The sequence below is a fragment of the Ursus arctos genome, unplaced genomic scaffold, assembly GCF_023065955.2.
Source record: "Ursus arctos isolate Adak ecotype North America unplaced genomic scaffold, UrsArc2.0 scaffold_16, whole genome shotgun sequence".
Lineage (NCBI taxonomy): Eukaryota > Metazoa > Chordata > Mammalia > Carnivora > Ursidae > Ursus > Ursus arctos.
The window spans coordinates 30,853,249-30,872,836 of record NW_026622830.1 but is presented as its reverse complement, the minus strand read 5'-3'; the positions used below and the strand labels follow the sequence as shown (position 1 = coordinate 30,872,836).

Genomic DNA, 19,588 nt, shown 5'->3' with positions numbered 1-19,588 from the left:
ATTAACAGATGGATGGCCATGAAAAATTCTAGTTTTAATGCTGAAATCACAAATATAGAACTAAAGGGTAAAAGCAACCTGTGGGAAGAAAACCTTTCTAGTATGGCAGAAGGACCCTGCAACGGTTCATTCTTTTCAAAATGGGTAAAAGGAACCAATCAAGGAGGTGTTTTGATCTTCGGCTCCTCCCTACCTGCTCACAGCCCATTCATCACACTGTCCCTGATCCACAGATCACACCCCCATCTAGCTCAGAGCACCAAACCTTCTCCCAGGGTAGGTCTGGATGGCTATTGAGAGGAAGTCTCTGAGGGTTTAAGGACAAAGACCCCCTGAGGAACTCCATACTTTTCTCAGTTGGCTAACATATTAAAGGCAGAAACAGTCAAATTCTCTTAGTGTCCTAAGCCTAAAGTAAGGAGAAAACAACAGGGTTAAGCGTTCTAAGTGTTCACAACGCATTTCAAAACTTCAGTTCTTTACTACTCTTACGTACATCTATTTTTCAGTCTCTCTTGTTTTCCTCTATTTCTTCAAAATTATCCAAGAAATTGTTTAAAAGGTTTTAAAATAACAGCATGCTGTGTTAATTATGTTAAATACATTATAAAATTTCATGTAATCCTTGAACAACCTTCTGAGACAGGATTTCTTTTAAGATGAGAAAAATGAAGGAGGTAATAGATAACATGCTTCCAACCACGCTGGAAGTAAGTGCTTGAAGTGGGATTCTAACTTAGATTTAAGTAACGTTAAAAAAAAAAATTAAAAAAAAAAAAAAGCTCTTAAACACTTAAGCAAAAATTGCCTCTACTTTTCCTCCTCTCTACTGCGTGGCAATAACATGGAAATAAAATATTTCAAAATACTTACTGAATGTGACTTCTATGTCAATCTTCTTCTTGCTTTTTACAAGTAAACAAACAACCCCCCATATACAACTAATTGAAATGACTGGAATTCACAATCCCATCACTCTTCTGCTGAGTAATCAACTTCTAGCGTGAGATAGTACATTTTCTTTATGGATTAAACTAGAGATCAACAAACTTTCCATAGAGATACAGACAGTAAATATCTGTGAGCCATTCCCTGTTGCAACTACTCAGTTCTACCCCTACAGCTGGAAAGCAGCCAGGCACTACATAAATGAATGATTACGGCTGTGTTCCAGTAAGTTTATTTATAGGAAGTGAAATTTGAATTTTATATAATTTGTGTGTCATGAAATAGTCTTTTTTTTTCAGCCATTAAAAAAATGTAAAAATCATTCTTAGCTTATGGGCCATATAAAAGTGGGCAGTTAGCTGGATTTGACCTGTGAACTGTAATTTGGAACCATTTTGACTAGTTTTTTGTTACTTGTAGCCAACAGCACCCCTATCGAGCATATACATAATAAAACTTCAGATAACCTCATACATACTTGACAATGAGTTTAAACAGGTTTTCTTCAGCTTGAATCTCTTGGATGGCATAAAGATCTTTAAGTGAGAACTCCATCAATGCTCCATGCTTACACCCATCCTCCGAAGTCTTTGTTTTCTGTCCTTTGCTATTACTAACAGAATTTGCTTCAATGTACAAAAGGAACATGCATTTGTCATTCTTATTTCGAGAACCTGTAAATTTCAAAGTATGAAATACAGTAATTGGTATTTTCATTTTTCTCTACAAAGATTCGAATGGCATGAAAAAGAAAGGCACAATAAGCTACAGATAAACCTTTATTTTAAAGAAAAGTTTCACCTATGTAAGAAACAAGGAATTCCCTGTCTTAGTAGAGATTCAAAAGTACCTTGAAAAAAGATGAATGCTGACAAATTATTGAGGAACAATCAAAATGAGAAAAAAGTTATACAATACCTTCTTCAGCATTTGAGACTTTGACAACTCCAGTAATAGTCACTGTGTCTCCTGGGACACAGCTATCCACAAGATCGTGAACAAGTTCACACTCTATCGTTCGTGGAATCCGACCTGCTTCTCGCTGATCATCAGACATCAGCTCCTGGATTCTAAAAAGTTAAACAATTTTCAGTCAGTCTATATATTGACTTCAAGTAATTTCTTCAACATGTCAGCTATTCAGGACCCACAAGGTACTGAGCTAGATAAAGGGCAGATTAGTAAAAAAAAAAAAAAAAAAAAAAAAAGTTCAATGGTGTATCTAATATTACTTCAGCAGTTTTCCTTTAAAAATGGCAGGATGGGGGCACCTGGGTGGCTCAGTGCATTAAGCGTCTGCCTTCGGCTCAGGTCATGATCCCAGAGTCCTGGGATTGAGCCCTGTGTCAGGCTTCCTACTCAGCAGAGAGCGTGCTTCTCCCTGCACTTTGCCTACTTGTGCTCTCTCTCTCTCAAATAAATAAATAAAATCTTAAAAAGAAAAGAAAAAAAAAAGAGTGGCAGGATAAGCATATACGCTTGCCTACCCACTCTCCAAAATGTTCACCAAAACGGTAGTCACTAAATAAGTAAAGAGAAGTTTTAGAGTATGCAGAGGTGTTACTGATAAACAGGAGCTCTTGAAATTTTAGAAAACAGCAAGTGGGAAAGTATTGATGAATAAAACAAAATAACATCCAAAATACACAAAGGAAAAAGTTACAAGGATCAAAGAGAAGCGGGAGCGAATATTCTCAGCAGAGCCCTCTAATAGCCTTCTAGGTTGGAGCTGGCAGGAATGGAGAGTAGGGAATTCCTTGTTTCTTACACAGGTAAAACTTTTCCTCCTTTCAGTGGATGGCTAAAAGGAAATAGGAAAATCAACCGAAAGACAAGTCACAGAATAGCTGTTCAGAATTCTGGATGATAGGCAGGTAGGCGAAGAATGAGGGCATTCCAGCAAACCAGGCTTTACTGTTTAACAAAAACCAGAGCACTATCAGAGAAATGGATCCATCCGCTCTGTGAGGGGAGCTACAGCATCTAACGAGGGTATCAGAGCTTCAAAATAAAGCCTCCTCATTCTGGCATCTGAGGAGCCCAACTCCAATTCAAAACCATATTCATACAGCAAAATTTGACAGTCAAAACCCCTACCTTCTTATCCAGGGGAGCAGGCCTCATGAGGAAAAACTCCTACTTATAATACAGGAAAAGAAGTCTATCCTTCCTAGTCCAAATAATTTCTCATTGTTCATCAGATATTTCAGGATGAAATGGCAATAATTCAGGAAAGAAAAGAGCATCAGAAACAAACAAAAAGCTGCCTAAGAGTTTTTGAGAAAATCTTACCATCATAAAATAAGAGTAAGCGGCTATAAAAAGGGAACTATGGGAAAACAAATGTGATATCAGGAAAATTAAAAATATGTATATAAAAATCAAATAATTATAGGAGGGAAACAAAAAACCAAAGAACTCTAGAAAATGGCAGAGAGAAAGCAAAGGGTGAAAAAAAGGTTAAAAGACAGATGAACAGTCCAGTGGACGTATCTGATAGGAAGCTCAAAGACAGAAAACAGATATTCTAGAGTCCAAGACAACTCAAACAGGATGAAGACACATTTATATGTACTCTCACTACTTCAGAACACCATCGGCAAAAAGATTTCAAAAAGCAGGAAAAGCGCTAAACAACAAAGGTACAGTCCAAATATGAAGCACATTAAAATAGGGGAGAATTCAAGGGAGTAGAAGAGAAGAGAATTCATTTTGATTTTGACACTTGGATCATTTTTTTTAAGGGACAGAAAACAAAACAACACAGTGACATAAATTACATTTCCTTTTCTTGGCATTTGACACCTTCCTTGTTTGTTAAACAAAGATGATCATAAAAATACGAATGCTCTTGTTTTTGTTAGATACGACCTATAAATTAAACAAGGAAGACAGTTATGACTGGAAAAGAAGTAAACCTTGATAATGTAAAATTAACATCATAGCTGAAAGAAGTCTAGCAGTAGAAGGGGGGGAAGTAAAAAAGCAAGTGCATCGTCTCTAATGTCCTTGGTTCACAGAGAGTGGTTGGGTAAAGAGAGAGAAGACATGAAAGGATGCTATCTAAAATTATGTATAAGACAACAAGAAGTTGTAGGAACTGTGGCATACTACACTGATTTTTAAAAAACATTTACATGCATTACCTTAGAACTTTTTTTTTTTTTTTTTTTGTCACACTCATATTCCAGTTTAACTATATAGCAATTATATAGCATGAGGTCAGGGGCTTAGAGCCTCTCATCCGTCTTCTTTTTACCAACAGAATTGATATCTCTCCCTCCAAGCACAGTTTGGCTCCCCAACACCTGGGGGTAGCCACCTGGAGCCCATCTGATGAAGCCAGTGGCGCATGTATTTTCTCACTCCACAGAGCCATCCAGATGGCTTCTGCAGTGACTTCATAAAATCTTCTGGGCCAATAGGATTTTTGTTGGCCTATCATGGGAACCAAGGCTTTAAACCAATCATGGCTTTGAAAACCCAAGTTACCAGGCTGGCATTTGGGATCTCTTCCAGGCTTTTAAAAAAAATTTTAATTCTAGGACAGATAACATACAGTTATATTAGTTTCAGGTATACAATATAGTGATGCAACAATTCTACACATTACTCAGTGCTTATCACAATGAACCCCTATTTCACCCTCCCCATTCACCTCCCCTCTGAGTAACCATCTGTTTCCTACAGTTAAGAGTCTGTTTTTTGGTTTCTCTCTTTTTCTCTTTGATCATTTGTTTTGTTTCTTAAATTCCACATGAGTAAAATCATATGGTATTTGTCTTTCTCTGATTGGGTTATTTCACTTAGCATTATACTCTCTAGATCCTCTATGTTGTTGTAAATGGCAAAATCTCATTCATTTTTAAGGCTAACATTCCATTATATTTATATATAAATACACACACACACAGACACCACATCTTTTTTATCCATTCATCTATCAATGGACACAGGCTGCTGCCAATGATTTTTAATTCTCAAACTTATTTCACAATTGCAGTGAGTTGAATTGTGGCTTCAAAAGTTATGTCTGGAAAGTTTCTGAACAATCAGCTGATACAGCCTTATGGGGTTTCCTTTGTACGTATGTTTTCTTTTCTCTCACTGCTTTTAAAATTCTCTATCACTTTTTTTTTTTTTTTACCATTTTAATTACTGTGGGTCTTGGTGTGAACCTCCTTGAGTTGATTTTGTTGAGTGCCCTCTGTGCTTCCTATATCTGGATTTCTGTTTCCTTCCCCAGATTTGGTAAGTCTTCAGTTACCATTTCTTCAAGTAAATTTTCTGCCCCCTTGCTCTCTCTTCTTCTGGGAGCCCTATAAGTAAATATTACTATGCCTGATGGTATTACTGAGTTCTTAAGTCTACTTTTATTTATTTATTTTTTTATTTTTTCTCTCTCCTGTTCTGCTTGCTTTTCATTACTCTGTCCTTCAGGTCTCTGACCTATTCTTCTAGTCTACTACTTATTCCCTCTAGTGTACTTTTAATTTCAGTTATTGAGTTCTTCATCTCTGATTGGCTTTTTTTTAATGTTTTCTCTTTGTTGAGGAGACGTCTCAGGGAGGTCCTCCACCCTTTTCTCAAGTCCAACAAGTATCTTTATGACCATTACTTTAAACTTTCTATCAGGCATATTATTTATCTCCATTTCATTTAGGTCTCTTACTGTGATTTTGTCCTGTTTTTTCACTTGGGACATATTCCTCTGCCTCCTCATTTTGTCTAACTCAGTGTGTCTGTTTCTGTGTTAGCAAAGTCAGCTATGTCTTCTGCTCTTGAAAGTAGTGGCTTTATGAAGAAGAGGTCCTGTAATGCCCTGCAGTGCAATGTCTCCTGTTCTTAAGAACTTGGCACTTCAGGGGTGTCTCCTGTGTGTGTTGCGTGTGCCCTATTATTGTGGCTGAGACACATTTTGTCTTCAGTCTGGTAGTCTATAATGGTTCTCTTTGCCTGTTGTGGGCAGGGTTTGGTCCCTGTGTTGTTAATGGGCCAGTCTGGGCCTCCCTAGGCTTGAGTTGAGTTGGGCCAGATGTTTGCAAGAGCTGCAGGAGCACCAAACTGCCGGGCACTCTCCCCGTATTATCCCGAGAAGCTTCTACTAGTGGGCAGGGCCTACAGTCAGACCAGATGTCTGTCCCCAGCCCACTGCTAGGTCCACAGATTGACTGGTGTAAGTGTTTATCTTCCCCTCTCCCCGGGGCAGGAGTCACTTTGAGTGCTCTGGTCCCTGTCAGGGCTGCTTGCTCACTGCCACACTGTGGCGCCACTTTGGATGGACTCCTGCAGGAGAACGCAGGGGTGATGTGCACAGTGCCAGAAAGGTCCACGTCAGCTGGCTGCATGAGGGGAGCCGCAGCCACTGGGAAAACTCCTGCCCTGCTTGGAGGGATTGAGTCCACAGAAAAGTACAGGGGTGGGGTGTGCTATTAGTAAGTTAGGTGGAAGGTGGAGAGTGTTGCATTGTCCTAGTTCCCACAGGAGTCCCTGTATCTAGGCTGGAGGTCAGGGGAGGGGAGATAGCACCCACAAGCTCTTTTGTTCCTGGAGAAGTCTCCCAAAGATCCCTACCCCTCCAGTATACACTCTGAGATTAGTAAACAAATCTCCCTCCTGTATACCCCAGGTATTTTTTAAACTGCTACTTCTATGCTGTATCTCAGCAAGGCTGTTTGTTGTTCTGTCTCTTTAAGGGCAGGGACTCTGTTTCCTCTCACCAGCCAGCTTTCCCAGAGCTGAGCTACTGGTTTTTAAACTCTCAGGTGTTAAGCCCAGCTGATTCTAAGAACTCACAAATTTAGGCCCCTCTGGTTTTCAAAGCCAAAGGTTATGGGTATTTGCTTTCCCCAGGCAGTTTCCCTGTGCCTGGGGTGCCTGCTGCAGAGGTCTGCTTCTCTCCCCTCCCTACAACTGCTGCTGAGTCCCTCCCACCCACAGTCCCGTGAATCCGTTTGGCTCCCAACCACATCTCCACCCTTCCTACTCTCTTGGATGTGCCCTCTTCTCTATATTTAGCTGTGGAGAGTATGTTCTGCCAGTCTTCAGGTTGCTTTTGGGGTTAATTACACTGATGTGGGTGTTACCTAGTTGTACCCGTGGGACCAAGTGAGCTTAGGCTCCTCCTACTCTGCCATCTTCCCTGGAGATCTTTAAAACTTCTTTAAATAATGAATGTAAATAAAATCACTGAATGTTAAAATAATAATTTTGGACCTTGAGAGCTTGTTTGGAGGTTCTAGCAGGGGAGCGCAGCTACTCGTATACCCTTGACCGAAGAACGGTCCTCCTCTATCGGGGAAGGTCGTCCTCTTCGACCGAGCGCGCAGCTTCGGGAGGGACGCACATGGAGCGGTGAGGGAGGAAGGGGACACCCGCCTAGCCAGCCAGATCAGCCGAATCAACCCTGGCGATCAATGGGGTGACAGATGTCGCAGCCAGATCGCCCTCACATCCTAAAATAATAATTTTGGAATACATTCATTATACACCTGGATTATCCTCCCAAATCCTCTGAGGTCACAGCCAGGTATCCACACGTAACCTGCACTACCAGCCCTGCTCCTTCTTCACCACCACCACTCCTCCACCTCCACCTCAATGCACACTCACACACTGGCAGCTGCAATGAGAAGTCTCAGAAGGACGCAACACGCTAAGGATGCCTTGCTTTTAAAAATCAGATAGACTTTTCTTATTAAAACGGATAAACAGAAAGAAAAAAATAACAATTACTCCAATCTCACTTCCGAGAGAGCACATTCTCAACATGTTTTTGTATTTGTCAGTTTTATCACTAAACACACTACACGTTTTATGTCATTTCAAACGATTCTCCTACAACATCATATTTAATGGCTACACAATAATCCACTGTACCATCCTATTTACAATATTTTCTTCAGATGTTTAGGCTGTTCCCCATTAAAACACACACACATACACACACTGTGAAAACATACTTTCAGCAAGCTATTTCTTCACATATTGTGACTGTTTTCATCAGGTAAACCTCTAGAACTGGGACTGCTTCAACTGCAAAGCCTTTGATAACACGTTGTAAGGCTTTCACCTTGATGCATTCAAGTATTTCAGTGCACTAGCTGAGAAACAATAATTTAATTCTTTATGGCCATTCCAAACTAAGCCTCAGAAAAAAATGAAATTGAATTTACTCTAAATGGCAGGAAGGCCTTTCACCTAGGGCAGATAGCCATTTTATATATCTACACATTGGTAGAATAAAATAATGTAAGCTAATATTATACTAACAGTTTTACTATAACTCAATCAAAATGAACTTTAGTAATACCTTACTTTTAAAGATTCAAGAAAAGGATTTAAATGGCCTCCTTTTTTTTTTTTTTTAAAGATTTATCATTTTAGAGGGTGGGGAGGGGCCAAGGGAGAGGAGGAGAGAGAATCTCAAGCACACTCCCTGCTGAGTGTGGAGCCTGACCCGGGGCTCGTTCTCATGACCCTGAAATCATGGCCTGAGCCAAAACCAAGAGTCAGACGTTTAACTGACTGCGCCACTCAGGCACCCCTAAATGGCCTCCCTTTCTAAGTTTAATCTCCTGATATCAAGAGACCATCATTCAAATCCAATTAAAATATTTAAGCCTATTTTCTTGTCTGCTATTTTTATCAGAAAGCAAAGAATTTTGTTCAAATAAATGAATTACTCTGGACCTTCTGTGCACCTATCCTACTGTGAACCATACGGCTCCTCTGAGGCCCTCATCACCTCCTTCAGTGGTGAAAGTCCTACACAGGTTCTTTGTACAACCTTGTGAACTACAAGGGCACAAATCACGCTCAAGAGTCTGAAACACAGCCCTAAAAAAGAATGAAATCTTGTCATTTGCAACAACATGGATGGAGCTATACAGTATAATACGAAGTGAGATAAGCCTATCAGAGAAAGACTAATACCACGATTTCACTCATATGTGGAATTTAAGAAACAAAACAAATGAACAAAGGAAAAAAAAAGAGAGAGAGAAACAAACCAAGAACCAGACTCTTAACTATAGAGAACAAATAGTTGATTACCAGAGGGGATGTGGGTGGGAGATGGCTGAAACAGGTGAAGGGGATTAAGAGTACACTTACTGTGATGAGCACTGAGCAATCACTATATTGTACATCTGAAACTAATAAAACACTGTTATCCATGCTGGAATTAAAGTTTTAAAAAATAAAATGTAAAAAAAAGTCTCAAACACTTCTTTTTATAAAATGGAGAGTTTGTGAAGATCTCAGCATAGTGTACAATTATTATATATGTTGGAACAGAAAGAGGTGAAGCTAGGACAGAACTTGGTAGCAATCCACCTCACTTTTTCTCTAGGTTCTTAGTTTTTTTAAGACCATCACCTGTTTTAGCCAGGTTTCTTGGGTAGCACTGGGACTTCAAAACTACCCATTATTTTATATTCAGGGATGAGTTATGGGACTACGGCCAGATAAAATGGATAAATTGTTGGGTTAAAAATACACATACGGGTCACCTGGGTGGCTCAGTTGGTTAAGCATCGGCCTTCAGCTCAGGGCATGATCCCAGGGTTCTGGGACCAAGTCCCGCATCGGGCTCCCTGCTCAGCAGGGAGTCTGCTTCTCCACCTCCCTCTGTTCTCTCTTCTCTCTCAACTAAATAAAATCTTAAACACACACACACACACACACACACACACACAAAAACCATATGACCTGCAAAAAACAGCTTTAAAAAAAAGAAACCTATAGTAAAATGCCTCACAGATAGTAAGAACATGAAACATGCCCATTTCTAAGCGATTCTTTAAAACTTTTAAACAACATTTCTCTCACAGCTCATGGAAAGAAAATCATAGAGCTTTGTTGGTCTACATCCAATTTAATGAATCAAATAAGTGAGAAATAAAATGAACTATTCCTTGGTAGCAAAAGGACATGATACTTGTACTTAAAATGCTTTCTGGAATCTGATGCAGAACAAATTTCAAATAAAGACAATTATCATTTAACACACAAACTCTTAATCAAATAAATCTTTTATTATATACTTTACCTCTGTCTACAGATAAGGCTTACATAACACAGGAATACTATAGATTTACTTGGCAGTATGAGAGATCTAAAACCTGTGTTTTATTTATAGTCTGATTGCTTACTTGATTGACTGCCAGTCCATTGTAACCGTGAGAGGAGAGCTACGGAGAGCAGTGAATGACCTCCCTCGACATGTCGGCACAGGACACTGCAACAAGATTAATTCATATCCAGATTTTGATAAACTGCAATCACATCTCAGGAAAATGCAAGTTAAAATGTTTCCTTTAATATCGTTTTAAGTTGGTCTCAGAATGGTATTATAGTATAATGTACTACAAGCTTAATGACTTTCTATTTCCATCTCCATCAATTCTGTATTACAAGCTTTTGAGGCACTTTTTCAGCTGGTCCCTCTTGATTACTGCTCTTATTCTTTCAGCTGTGGGTGTATAAGGCTCCTCACAAGTCTCTCACAATGAGCCCACGTTCTTTCCTTCGTGCACAGTCTCCTGATCCTTGAATGCCCTCTCGCATCTAGTCCCACATATCCAGCCCCAAACCTCCCCTCTTCCAAAGTCTTCCTAGGTCTCCTTTAATCCCCAGCTCTATCTCACTGCCTTTTGCACTGTTTGTATAATATTTATTTATTTACCACAGAGACAATCCTCAACATGCAAATGAGTTGTGTTCAAGTTTTTAAATGTCACTTGTTTGCTATTTGGGCCTCAAGACGCACTTATAAATTCAGAGATTGTGGCCGACTGTATTTTCCAAATATGGTTGCAACAGCATCTCCCCATGAGCCTTTCTAGAATCCTCCCACTCCCCCCTCAAGCAATGGAATCTTATTTCCCTCTCCTGGGATCTGGACAGGCTTATGACTCACTTTGTAACCAACAGAAGGGATGCCACCTGATTTCTGAGGCTAGCTCAAAAAAGGCAAAGCCATTTTTTCCTGAGAGCTAGACCTATTTCTTAAGCTATCAGCAGCCATGTGAGCAGAATGAGTATCCTGAGCTGCCATACTGTGTACAAGAAGCCAAAACCAGCCCAGAGAGACACATGGTGGAGAGATGCCCAGCCAGCCCCCGGCCACTCTGGCCTCTTGCTGTTCGGCTCTATCTGCCATTTGACCACAACTCCATAAGAGACCTAGATGCAGAACTACCCAGCCAAGCAGTTCTTCTGAACTTCAGACTAACAGAAACCATGAGAAATAATTAAATGACTGTTGTTATTTTGAGCCACTAAGTTTTAGAGTGATTTGTGATACAGTAATAGTGACCGAAACACGATCTCCTGAACAACCATCTTTCTGGTCACTTCCATTCATGGAAGTTCAGACACATGCAGAACCTCTTCACACCAGTACTCATCTTACCAGTCAGCACTACTACCCACTACATTAGGGGAGGACATGGAAATACCCTGACCAAATACAGTTTACAGAAAATATCCAGTAAGTCAGGATTGAAATTCTGGCCTCTGGGGGTGCCTGGGTGGCTCAATTGTTAAGCGTCTGCCTTCGGCTCAGGTCGCCATCCCAGCGTCCTGGGATTGAGCCCCACATCAGGCTCCCTGCTCAGTGAGGAGCCTGCTTCTCCCTCTCCAACTCCCCCCTGCTTGTGTTCCCTCTCTCACTGTCTCTCGCTGTCAAATAAATAAATAAAAATCTTAAAAAAAAAAAAAAAACTTCTGGCCTCTGAACTAAAGGCAGAGCCTGAACCTTAAGCCCAGACAAATTGTAGATGACACTCATTTACCAACACTACTGATTATTCAGAACCAATAGCTGAATCTCACACACCCTGTCCTTCCTGTAAGAGAAGGAAACCTTACAAATTCCAATTTGTGTAAAAATGTAATAAATGTAAAATCTATTAAAGTCCAAGGATGGTAAAGGCAACTCTGGAAAAGAAGAATAGATACGGTAAGTCTCCCTGCCTTCTGAAAAGTTGTAATAAGATCAATGTAAACAGGATTGTATAGAGCTGGTACAGGACCAGTGAGATGAAATGGACTCCCATGTCTACAGGACAGTGTACCATAGAGGAATAAAGGGCTTAATTAACAAATAAATGGTGACAACTGGCTTTTCACTTAAAAGAACAAAATTAGATTCTTAGCTTTATGCTATTCCCAAGATTAAATTCCTGATGGACAAAAATCTAAATATAAAAATGAAACTTAAAAGTATTAAAAGAAAATGTAAGAGATATGTTTATAATGCTCAAGTGAAGAAGGGTTTTTAATAAAGCAGGACATGAACATAAAAGTCATAAGAAAAAAAACCTGATCAATTTAACCATGTCGAAATATAAAGCTACAGAATAAAAAATATACCACAAAGTTAAATGATAAAGCAAATACTGAGAGAAGATATCTGTAATATATACAATCCACCATTAGTATCTAGAATTCATAAAGAACTCCTATAGTATAAACAGAAAAATAAGATTTATTTATTTATTTTTAAAGATTTTATTTATTTATTTGACAGAGAGAGAAACAGCCAGTGAGAGAGGGAACACAAGCAGGGGGAGTGGGAGAGGAAGAAGCAGGCTCCCAGCGGAGGAGCCTGATGTGGGGCTTGATCCCAGAACACTGGGATCACGCCCTGAGCTGAAGGCAGACGCTTAACGACTGAGCCACCCAGGCACCCCAGAAAGATAAGATTTAAATAGAAAATTCAGTAAAGGAAACTGAATGGCCAATAAAGATGTGAAAAGATGTTCAACTACAAAAGAAATTGGTATAAATACCATTTATACCAATCAGACTGGCAAAATATTAAAAAGTCTAACAATACCAAGTGTTAATGAGAATACAGGGAAATGGTAATTGTTTAACACTACCAACAGAGGTGTAAGCTGGGACCAACACTCCGGAAAGTCGTTTGGCAACATCTAATAGTTAACAATAAGTACATCGCACAACTGAGAAATTCCTCTGCTAAGGAGACATGTGTAAGAATGTTCTCTGCATCATATAACTGTAAAAAACTGCAAACAACACAAATGTCCACTAGGAAAATGGATAAATAGTGGCTATTCATTCAATGGAATACTCCACAATAGTAAAGATGAAAGACTTAGATACGTATTAAGACAGGTAAAGTCTAAGATAACCAAGTGAAAAAAAAAAACTGGCAGAATGTTACATTCAGTACACCATTTCTGTAAAAACACACAACAAAACAAACCCTACACATAAAGTCAGGTATGAGAATGCAGATTGGAAGACTACCTGCCAATTTCAGAAGAGTGGCTGCCTCTGAGGAAGGAAAAAAGTGAGTGGAAACGGGGAGGGCAACAAAGAGACTTCAACCTTAACTCTAACACTTAATATGTCATGTTTAAAAAATTAACCTAAAATCACAAAATATTAATATTTGTCAACTCATAATGGTGGGTATACAAATATTCTCTCCACTTTTCTATGGCTTTAAGATCTATAGTCTAAAAAAAGTTCATAAAAAAGAAACATGTCACTTTCAAACAGCAGAATAAAGGAAAGAAAACTTGATGTGTATACCTATTAAGCAAAATATAAAAATATGAATAAAAAGAATACACATTAACTTCAGGATAATGATTATCTCTGGGAATGATACAAGCAAGGGAGTACAAAAGAGACACTAATCACATCAGTAATGCTTTATATCTTTAAAAATATATCTGGAACTGGTAAAATGTAAATTCTGGGTGGTGATTAGAGAAATGTTTTATTTCTTTATTTTCTATACCCTGAAGTATTTCATAATTTAAAAACTGAAATTACAAATAAAAATAAGCTCTGTGTTCAGAAACACTGGGAAATGTTTTCTGTAAACTGATTTGCCTTCTTTGCCAAGATAAATAATTTAAAGAACATATTACCTTTGTGGGAAGATTATATTTTCCATCTGGAAGAGAAAAACCTTGAACTTCTCCACATGCAGCACAAAGAAAAGCCATCTTGGTGCAAAGAGGCTTTATATTACTGACACGAACCACCGTCCCTCTCAGAGCGATGTATTTTCCATAGTAATTTGCCCGGACATTCTTGAGCTGTGTCAATGGCTCATAGTTATAGACCCTAGAAACAAAAACAAGAATATTTATCTATGGATTTACAAATCAACCAACAGTGGACATTATCTGTATTTTCACAACTTTCTTTTAGGAGCAACTGGAGTTCTCCAACCATATTATCCTTATAGCTCCGAAATTTCACAACAATTAAATCATTCTTAAAGATTTAAAAAATGCTAAACCTTCTCTCTTCTTATTTCATTAGGCTGTTCTCTAAAAGAAAAAAGGAAAAACATAATGCCGACAGAAAAAATTTAGCAACAAAAAAAGTGACTTTTCAGTTTCTAACTCCTTTTTCAAGAACTGTTACACAATGGGGGCGCCTGGGTGGATCCGTCGTTAAGCGTCTGCCTTTGGCTCAGGTCATGATCCCAGGGTCCTGAGATCAAGCCCCGCATCAGGCTCCCTGCTCAGCGGGAAGCCTGCTTCTCCCTCTCCCACTCCCCCTGCTTGTGTTCCCTTTCTTGCTGTCTCTCTGTCAAATAAATAAATAAATAAAATCTTCAAAAAAAAAAAAAAAAAAAAAACCCAAAACCTGTTACACAATGTCTTCTATAAATTCTGGAAAAGAAAAGCAAAACTCTGATGATTATCTTATTCATTTCTTCTAATAAGAATTTAAAATCTTAAAATAAAGATGAGTCAAAGAAAAACAAAATTCCATTTGTGCTGTGTCTAATAGAAACCTAGTAATTTCATAATCACACCACCTAGTGTATTACATAGGGTATTAATTTAAATAGCAGGGACTTGGTAAGTCCCAAAATCAACGTTTACAAAAACGTGAAGGTTGGGAAATCACCTTATTTAGAAAGGAAAAGTTTATTTTTGCCATGAACTCTTTGAAGAATTCCAGGAGGTTCACTTGTGTGTGACAACCAATGAGATAGCAAAGAACTCATACCCTTTTTACTGATTTCTTTGACTTTATAAAATGAGGTTCTCATTCTTAGTCTTAAATGCCAGATTGTAAATAATACTTTAATACCAGCAAATCCTCACCTTGCATGAATGTGTGGCACATTTACCATTGTTTCCCCATCCCTAGACAATCCTTCTTGGGCTTGTAATTCAGCTGCATGCCTTTCAAGGTCCCTAGTTAATACCTAAACGGGACAGGTATTTACTTAAAAGTTGGAAAACAAAACATCCTCTTGAAGCAGAACTCTTTTACAGAAAATACTAAGTTTATGAATATAAACAGTTCAGAGCAGAATATTAACAGAACTTCAATAGCCCTTTAAAACTCTGATATTTAATTGTGACTACTTATTTTATAGTGGATTGTTTTACCTGGGATTTTGTGGTCCCCGGACTGGAAAACTCCAGCATCCCTGTCTCCTACTTTCTGTCCAAACTAAGCTTAATAGTAAAAGTTCTTACAGTAATCCCCAAAGCAATTACCTGCTGGACAGGCTCTGGTGGAAACATATTTTCTACTTCTCTATATTCAGTGATTTATTAAGATAGAGAAAATAAAGATGTCTTTTGAAATACTCAATACCCACTCCCTTGGCACTGACATTAAATTAATATTTAATAATCTCTTGTACACAAAGCAGTATGCAGACAATCTAAGAGTGAAAATGAGATACACATATAGAGCTATAATTGTTAAAAAGACCATAAAGATTTAGAGACAAAATACTATGCAAGTTTTGAAGGTCGTGAGAAAAGGTTTCATGGAGAGACAATAGCATCAAGCCCCCCAATCTGGATATGCAATGCAAGGGGCATTCCATGGTTAAGGGACAGCATGTGCAAGAGATCAGACTATTGAAAGAATACCGGGGAGAGCTCAGCTTAGCTGAATGGTAGTGGGCGAAAGTGGGGGAGGAAGTTGAACCAGATCCCGGAAGGCCTTCAACACCACAGAAAGGATTTAAATTTCACTTTGCAGAAAAGTCACCACAGTTTCCAAAGACAGATCATGTTTTACCATGTACCAGTTTAGGTACCATAATGAAGTGTTTAAGACTGATGCAGTAAGGGTGGAAAAGAGGTGGATTTAAGAGATGTTTTAGAAATAGCAATGAACGAATGCGGTGACTTGGATACAGAGAACTAATGAGTGAGAGGAGTCTGAAACAACACCAAGGTTTCCAGTCTCCGGTAACCAGCAGCATACACATCTTTGTAATGAACTATTCCTGCGCCTGGCTACCATTACCTCCTCTGCTCTATGTGCAGTTCTCAATACCCCTTTAAGACCCATCATACCTCTACCATCTCTACAAAGTCTTCCTCTGAGCTTTCCCCATTCCTCCCCAATCACTGAGGGTCTTATCTTTATCTCTGAATGCAGCCAGTACTTTATCCATGACTGTTCTGAGATTTATTTACTCTCTTTACCTTGAAGCATTTATCTCTTTGCCAGCCTAAATACTTTCACATATGTTGTCAACTGGCCCTGAGAAAAACTCAGGCAGGCATAGCACGTATTATTATTTTCAGTTTATATATGGGGACACTCAGGGAGAGTAAATGACTTGCCTCCAGACACAGAACCTAAATCTGAGGTTGCTTTCCAAGTTCTAACTGATAACATGATCCTTGTCTTATCTTCCCTATGAGATTGTTTCCAAGGAGCTCTTTAATTTCTATATTATCTTCAACAGACTAAACTAATTCAAATAAATGAAAATAAATGTTATATTTAGATAGGCTGTTATATACAAAATGAATGGTATCTTTTAGGACAGGACTGCAACCTTTCAGTTCTAGCCAACGTCTGTTAGTTAAAAACTAAGTATCTTTTAGAGAAGGTACTGTTATTGTAAAATCTTCCTTTAAAATTCTGATGGAGGCTGCAGAAGATAAGTCTTTACCTGATGTACTGCCAGACCCATGCAAGCCAAGGTTTGCTCGGGTGTATCCCTCAACTCATTTGCTAGATTTGGTACCAAGTCAGCCATTTCATCATCTTCTGTCAGTTCTTTAAAATCCACCATAATACTTCCCTTTCTTTCTATTTCATCCTATAAAATATTAAGGCATGAAAACAATGATGGCTTTTTTGGAGTCAACAATCATAACTAAACATAAAATTACACACTTTGAAAAAGCATATGTTTATATGGTGATAACAATAAGTATCGTAAGCTTTGTATCACTTCAAGTATTTAAAATATATTAACTTATTTGTGCCTCTTAATGACCCTTGGTGGTATTAATACTACTATGCCCAACTGATACATGAGAAAACCAAGGTACAGAGAACATAAGTAATACACTGAAGTCCACACTGCAGCCAAGTGGCAGAGCTGGGATCTGGACCAAGGCTGTCTGGCTGCAGCATCCACTGACCACTAGCACCTCAAATATATTGTTCAAGAAGACAATACATAAAGGCAGATTAGTAGCTTTGTTGTAGAGGAATCTTACCTTATCATATAAATCAATACGCCTTGTGAAAAAATTTTCAAATGCTTCAATCTTCTGAATGAAAGGAGAGCTACTGCTGTAAACTAATCCAACAAAATGGCATTAGCACTAATAATCACATGTGTAGAGACATGTTTTTCATGAGACAAAAGAGATGCTGTATTCATGGTAGAGGACTTTTTCCAATTACTTTACATTCTGATTACATTTACATAAGAATATGATTACATTTACATAAGAATATAAGTAAGTACTGAGTGAATAGTTAAGATTCTAAAACAAGTTTAGGTCTGCATAATCTTAAATGCAGATAGGAAGTGACTCTCTCTAAAAGCACAGATATCTGGGAATCTTTGGAATGAACCTTTGACACTTGATAGGACCTGGTAGTTCAAATAGCTTACATAAAAATGAAAATTATAATGAATTATAATAAAGCCAAAGCTAGACACATGAACTAAATTCTTATTCAGAAACGGAACTAAAGACAATCAGTCTTTGCAAAGTAAATTCTACTAGTCCAAACTGCCACATCCTGAAATCGGGGGAGACAGACCACTACTTCACTTTGACCCTAAAACCTTTACACTATAAAGTTCTATAACATTTTCAAATTGGTCTCCCACAGAGAAGTAATACGGTTAAGTAGTTTGGAAGTACAGATGATTAAACCTAAGGTATCTACTGAACTCCATCTTTAGGACCAGTCTAAAGATCACTTCTAGTGCTCTGGGCTACCTGCTAGGGCCATATTGCAGGTGCTGGTAGCTAATGCATCCTAAAGCAACAAAAGACACATCACTTACAAAAAACATCTGTGTATATAGTAGAAAAAAACAGACTCTCAATACAGAAAACATTTGTAAAGCACTTTATTCATTCACCAAATGAATACTGAGTGCTTGGTATGGGGCAAGATCCTTGCCCTTAAAGAAGTACACAATCTAGTGGGAAAGTAACAGATATATATGCATGTACAACCCATAACTAATAAGAGCTATAATAAACATAGAAACTGTAAGAATGCAGAAAAGACTAGTCTCCAAACCTATAAAGACAGGTGTATAATATTAGCTGATGTTCTTGATTATAAAAGAGGAGATTCCTTAAGTGTGTTTCTACGCAAACCTGTGTTCGTGGTCTCTCGGTTCCAAACCCACTCTTCTCTTTTCTGCTCTGTGATGCTATGATTGAGATCTGCACAGTGCATTTCCCAGACTCCCTTTAGGTTCTACCAATCTGAGGCACTTTAAAGACTGGAAGGTGGCAAGAAAGAAGGATTTTATTTTTGTTTATAATTCTTTTCAGCATCTCTCCAGCTGCAGAAAATAGCTACAGTTCCAGCCTCCAGCTCTGAGCATCAGCCGTGAAATCCTCCCACCAGAGTTACCAGCAACAACCAGCTTCATTCACTGCAGTGGGTCTGAGCTCAGGTGTGAAGGGTACCCTTCAGCGGTCCAACCACAGCTTTGTAGGGTGCCCCTTAGCGGCCGAAGCAATAGCCCTTCCTTTGAATTCCTAAGTCCTGGCAACTTCGGAACTTCTTACCTTTTGTACCCTCAGCCATAAGGACAGTTGCCGCTTCCAGAAGTATTATTACCTGGGGGCTTACGTCAATGTTCCCCCTTTGCTCTTTTAGACTTTCATCTGTATATTCAATTCCCTGTATTAAATCCCCTTTTTGAAATACCTAGTGTAGTTTCTGCTTTCCTGATATAAAACCTAAAAATACTATTGAAGCAAATATGATTTAATTGTTTGGGTGAACTAAAATTAAAGAAGGTGGTATCTATCAGTAAGCCAAATGACAGAGATGTAACAACTGAAGACAAAGGAAGAAAATAGAACTTATGGTACTTTTTGCACTTTTAACTCTACCTTCAGAGAAATAAAGTTTCCAGCCTTTATATGGTATTAACTGATCCAATGTTGACTGTAGTAGCAAAGACTGTGGGGTTTGTTCTGGGAAAAAAAAAAAAAAAAAAAAAAACAGAATACTAGATCAGCAGAAATAGTATTATGTGCTGATGATTGTCGAAGCAAGCACTAGGTCAGTAGAAACAGAACATTTTTTTTTCCAATTTGCTTCTCCTTCCAGCAATGAGAAGCTGACATGATATTAGTAGTTACAGGTTAAGTTAGAGGTT

General features: G+C 38.5%; 1 protein-coding gene and 1 long non-coding RNA gene across 6 annotated transcripts in view; one reads left to right on the top strand and one right to left on the bottom strand.

Annotated features, from left to right (window-relative positions):
* The window catches only part of LOC113258361 (uncharacterized), a 44,439-nt gene extending 32,763 nt beyond the window's left edge, over positions 1-11,676 (top strand). For both annotated transcript variants that reach the window (XR_006409965.3, XR_003317202.4), the window contains one exon: positions 10,091-11,676. This is a non-coding gene — a long non-coding RNA (uncharacterized LOC113258361). The remainder of the gene's footprint in view (positions 1-10,090) is intronic.
* MCM8 (minichromosome maintenance 8 homologous recombination repair factor) overlaps positions 1-19,588 on the bottom strand; it is a 39,934-nt gene that overhangs the window by 17,516 nt on the left and 2,830 nt on the right. For 2 of the 4 annotated variants that reach the window (XM_044385694.3, XM_026503043.4), the window contains exons 3-10: positions 19,320-19,403; positions 17,442-17,524; positions 16,886-17,035; positions 15,060-15,163; positions 13,863-14,061; positions 10,104-10,189; positions 1,867-2,018; positions 1,427-1,622 (exon numbers count right to left, since the gene is read on the bottom strand). In XM_044385694.3, the coding sequence (XP_044241629.2) occupies positions 1,427-1,622; positions 1,867-2,018; positions 10,104-10,189; positions 13,863-14,061; positions 15,060-15,163; positions 16,886-17,035; positions 17,442-17,524; positions 19,320-19,403 (1,054 nt within the window). Of the gene's footprint in view, positions 1-1,426; positions 1,623-1,866; positions 2,019-10,103; positions 10,190-13,862; positions 14,062-15,059; positions 15,164-16,885; positions 17,036-17,441; positions 17,525-18,569; positions 18,698-19,319; positions 19,405-19,588 lie in introns of those variants that run through there. The other 2 variants (XM_026503045.4, XM_044385695.3) reach the window with 2 other exon arrangements.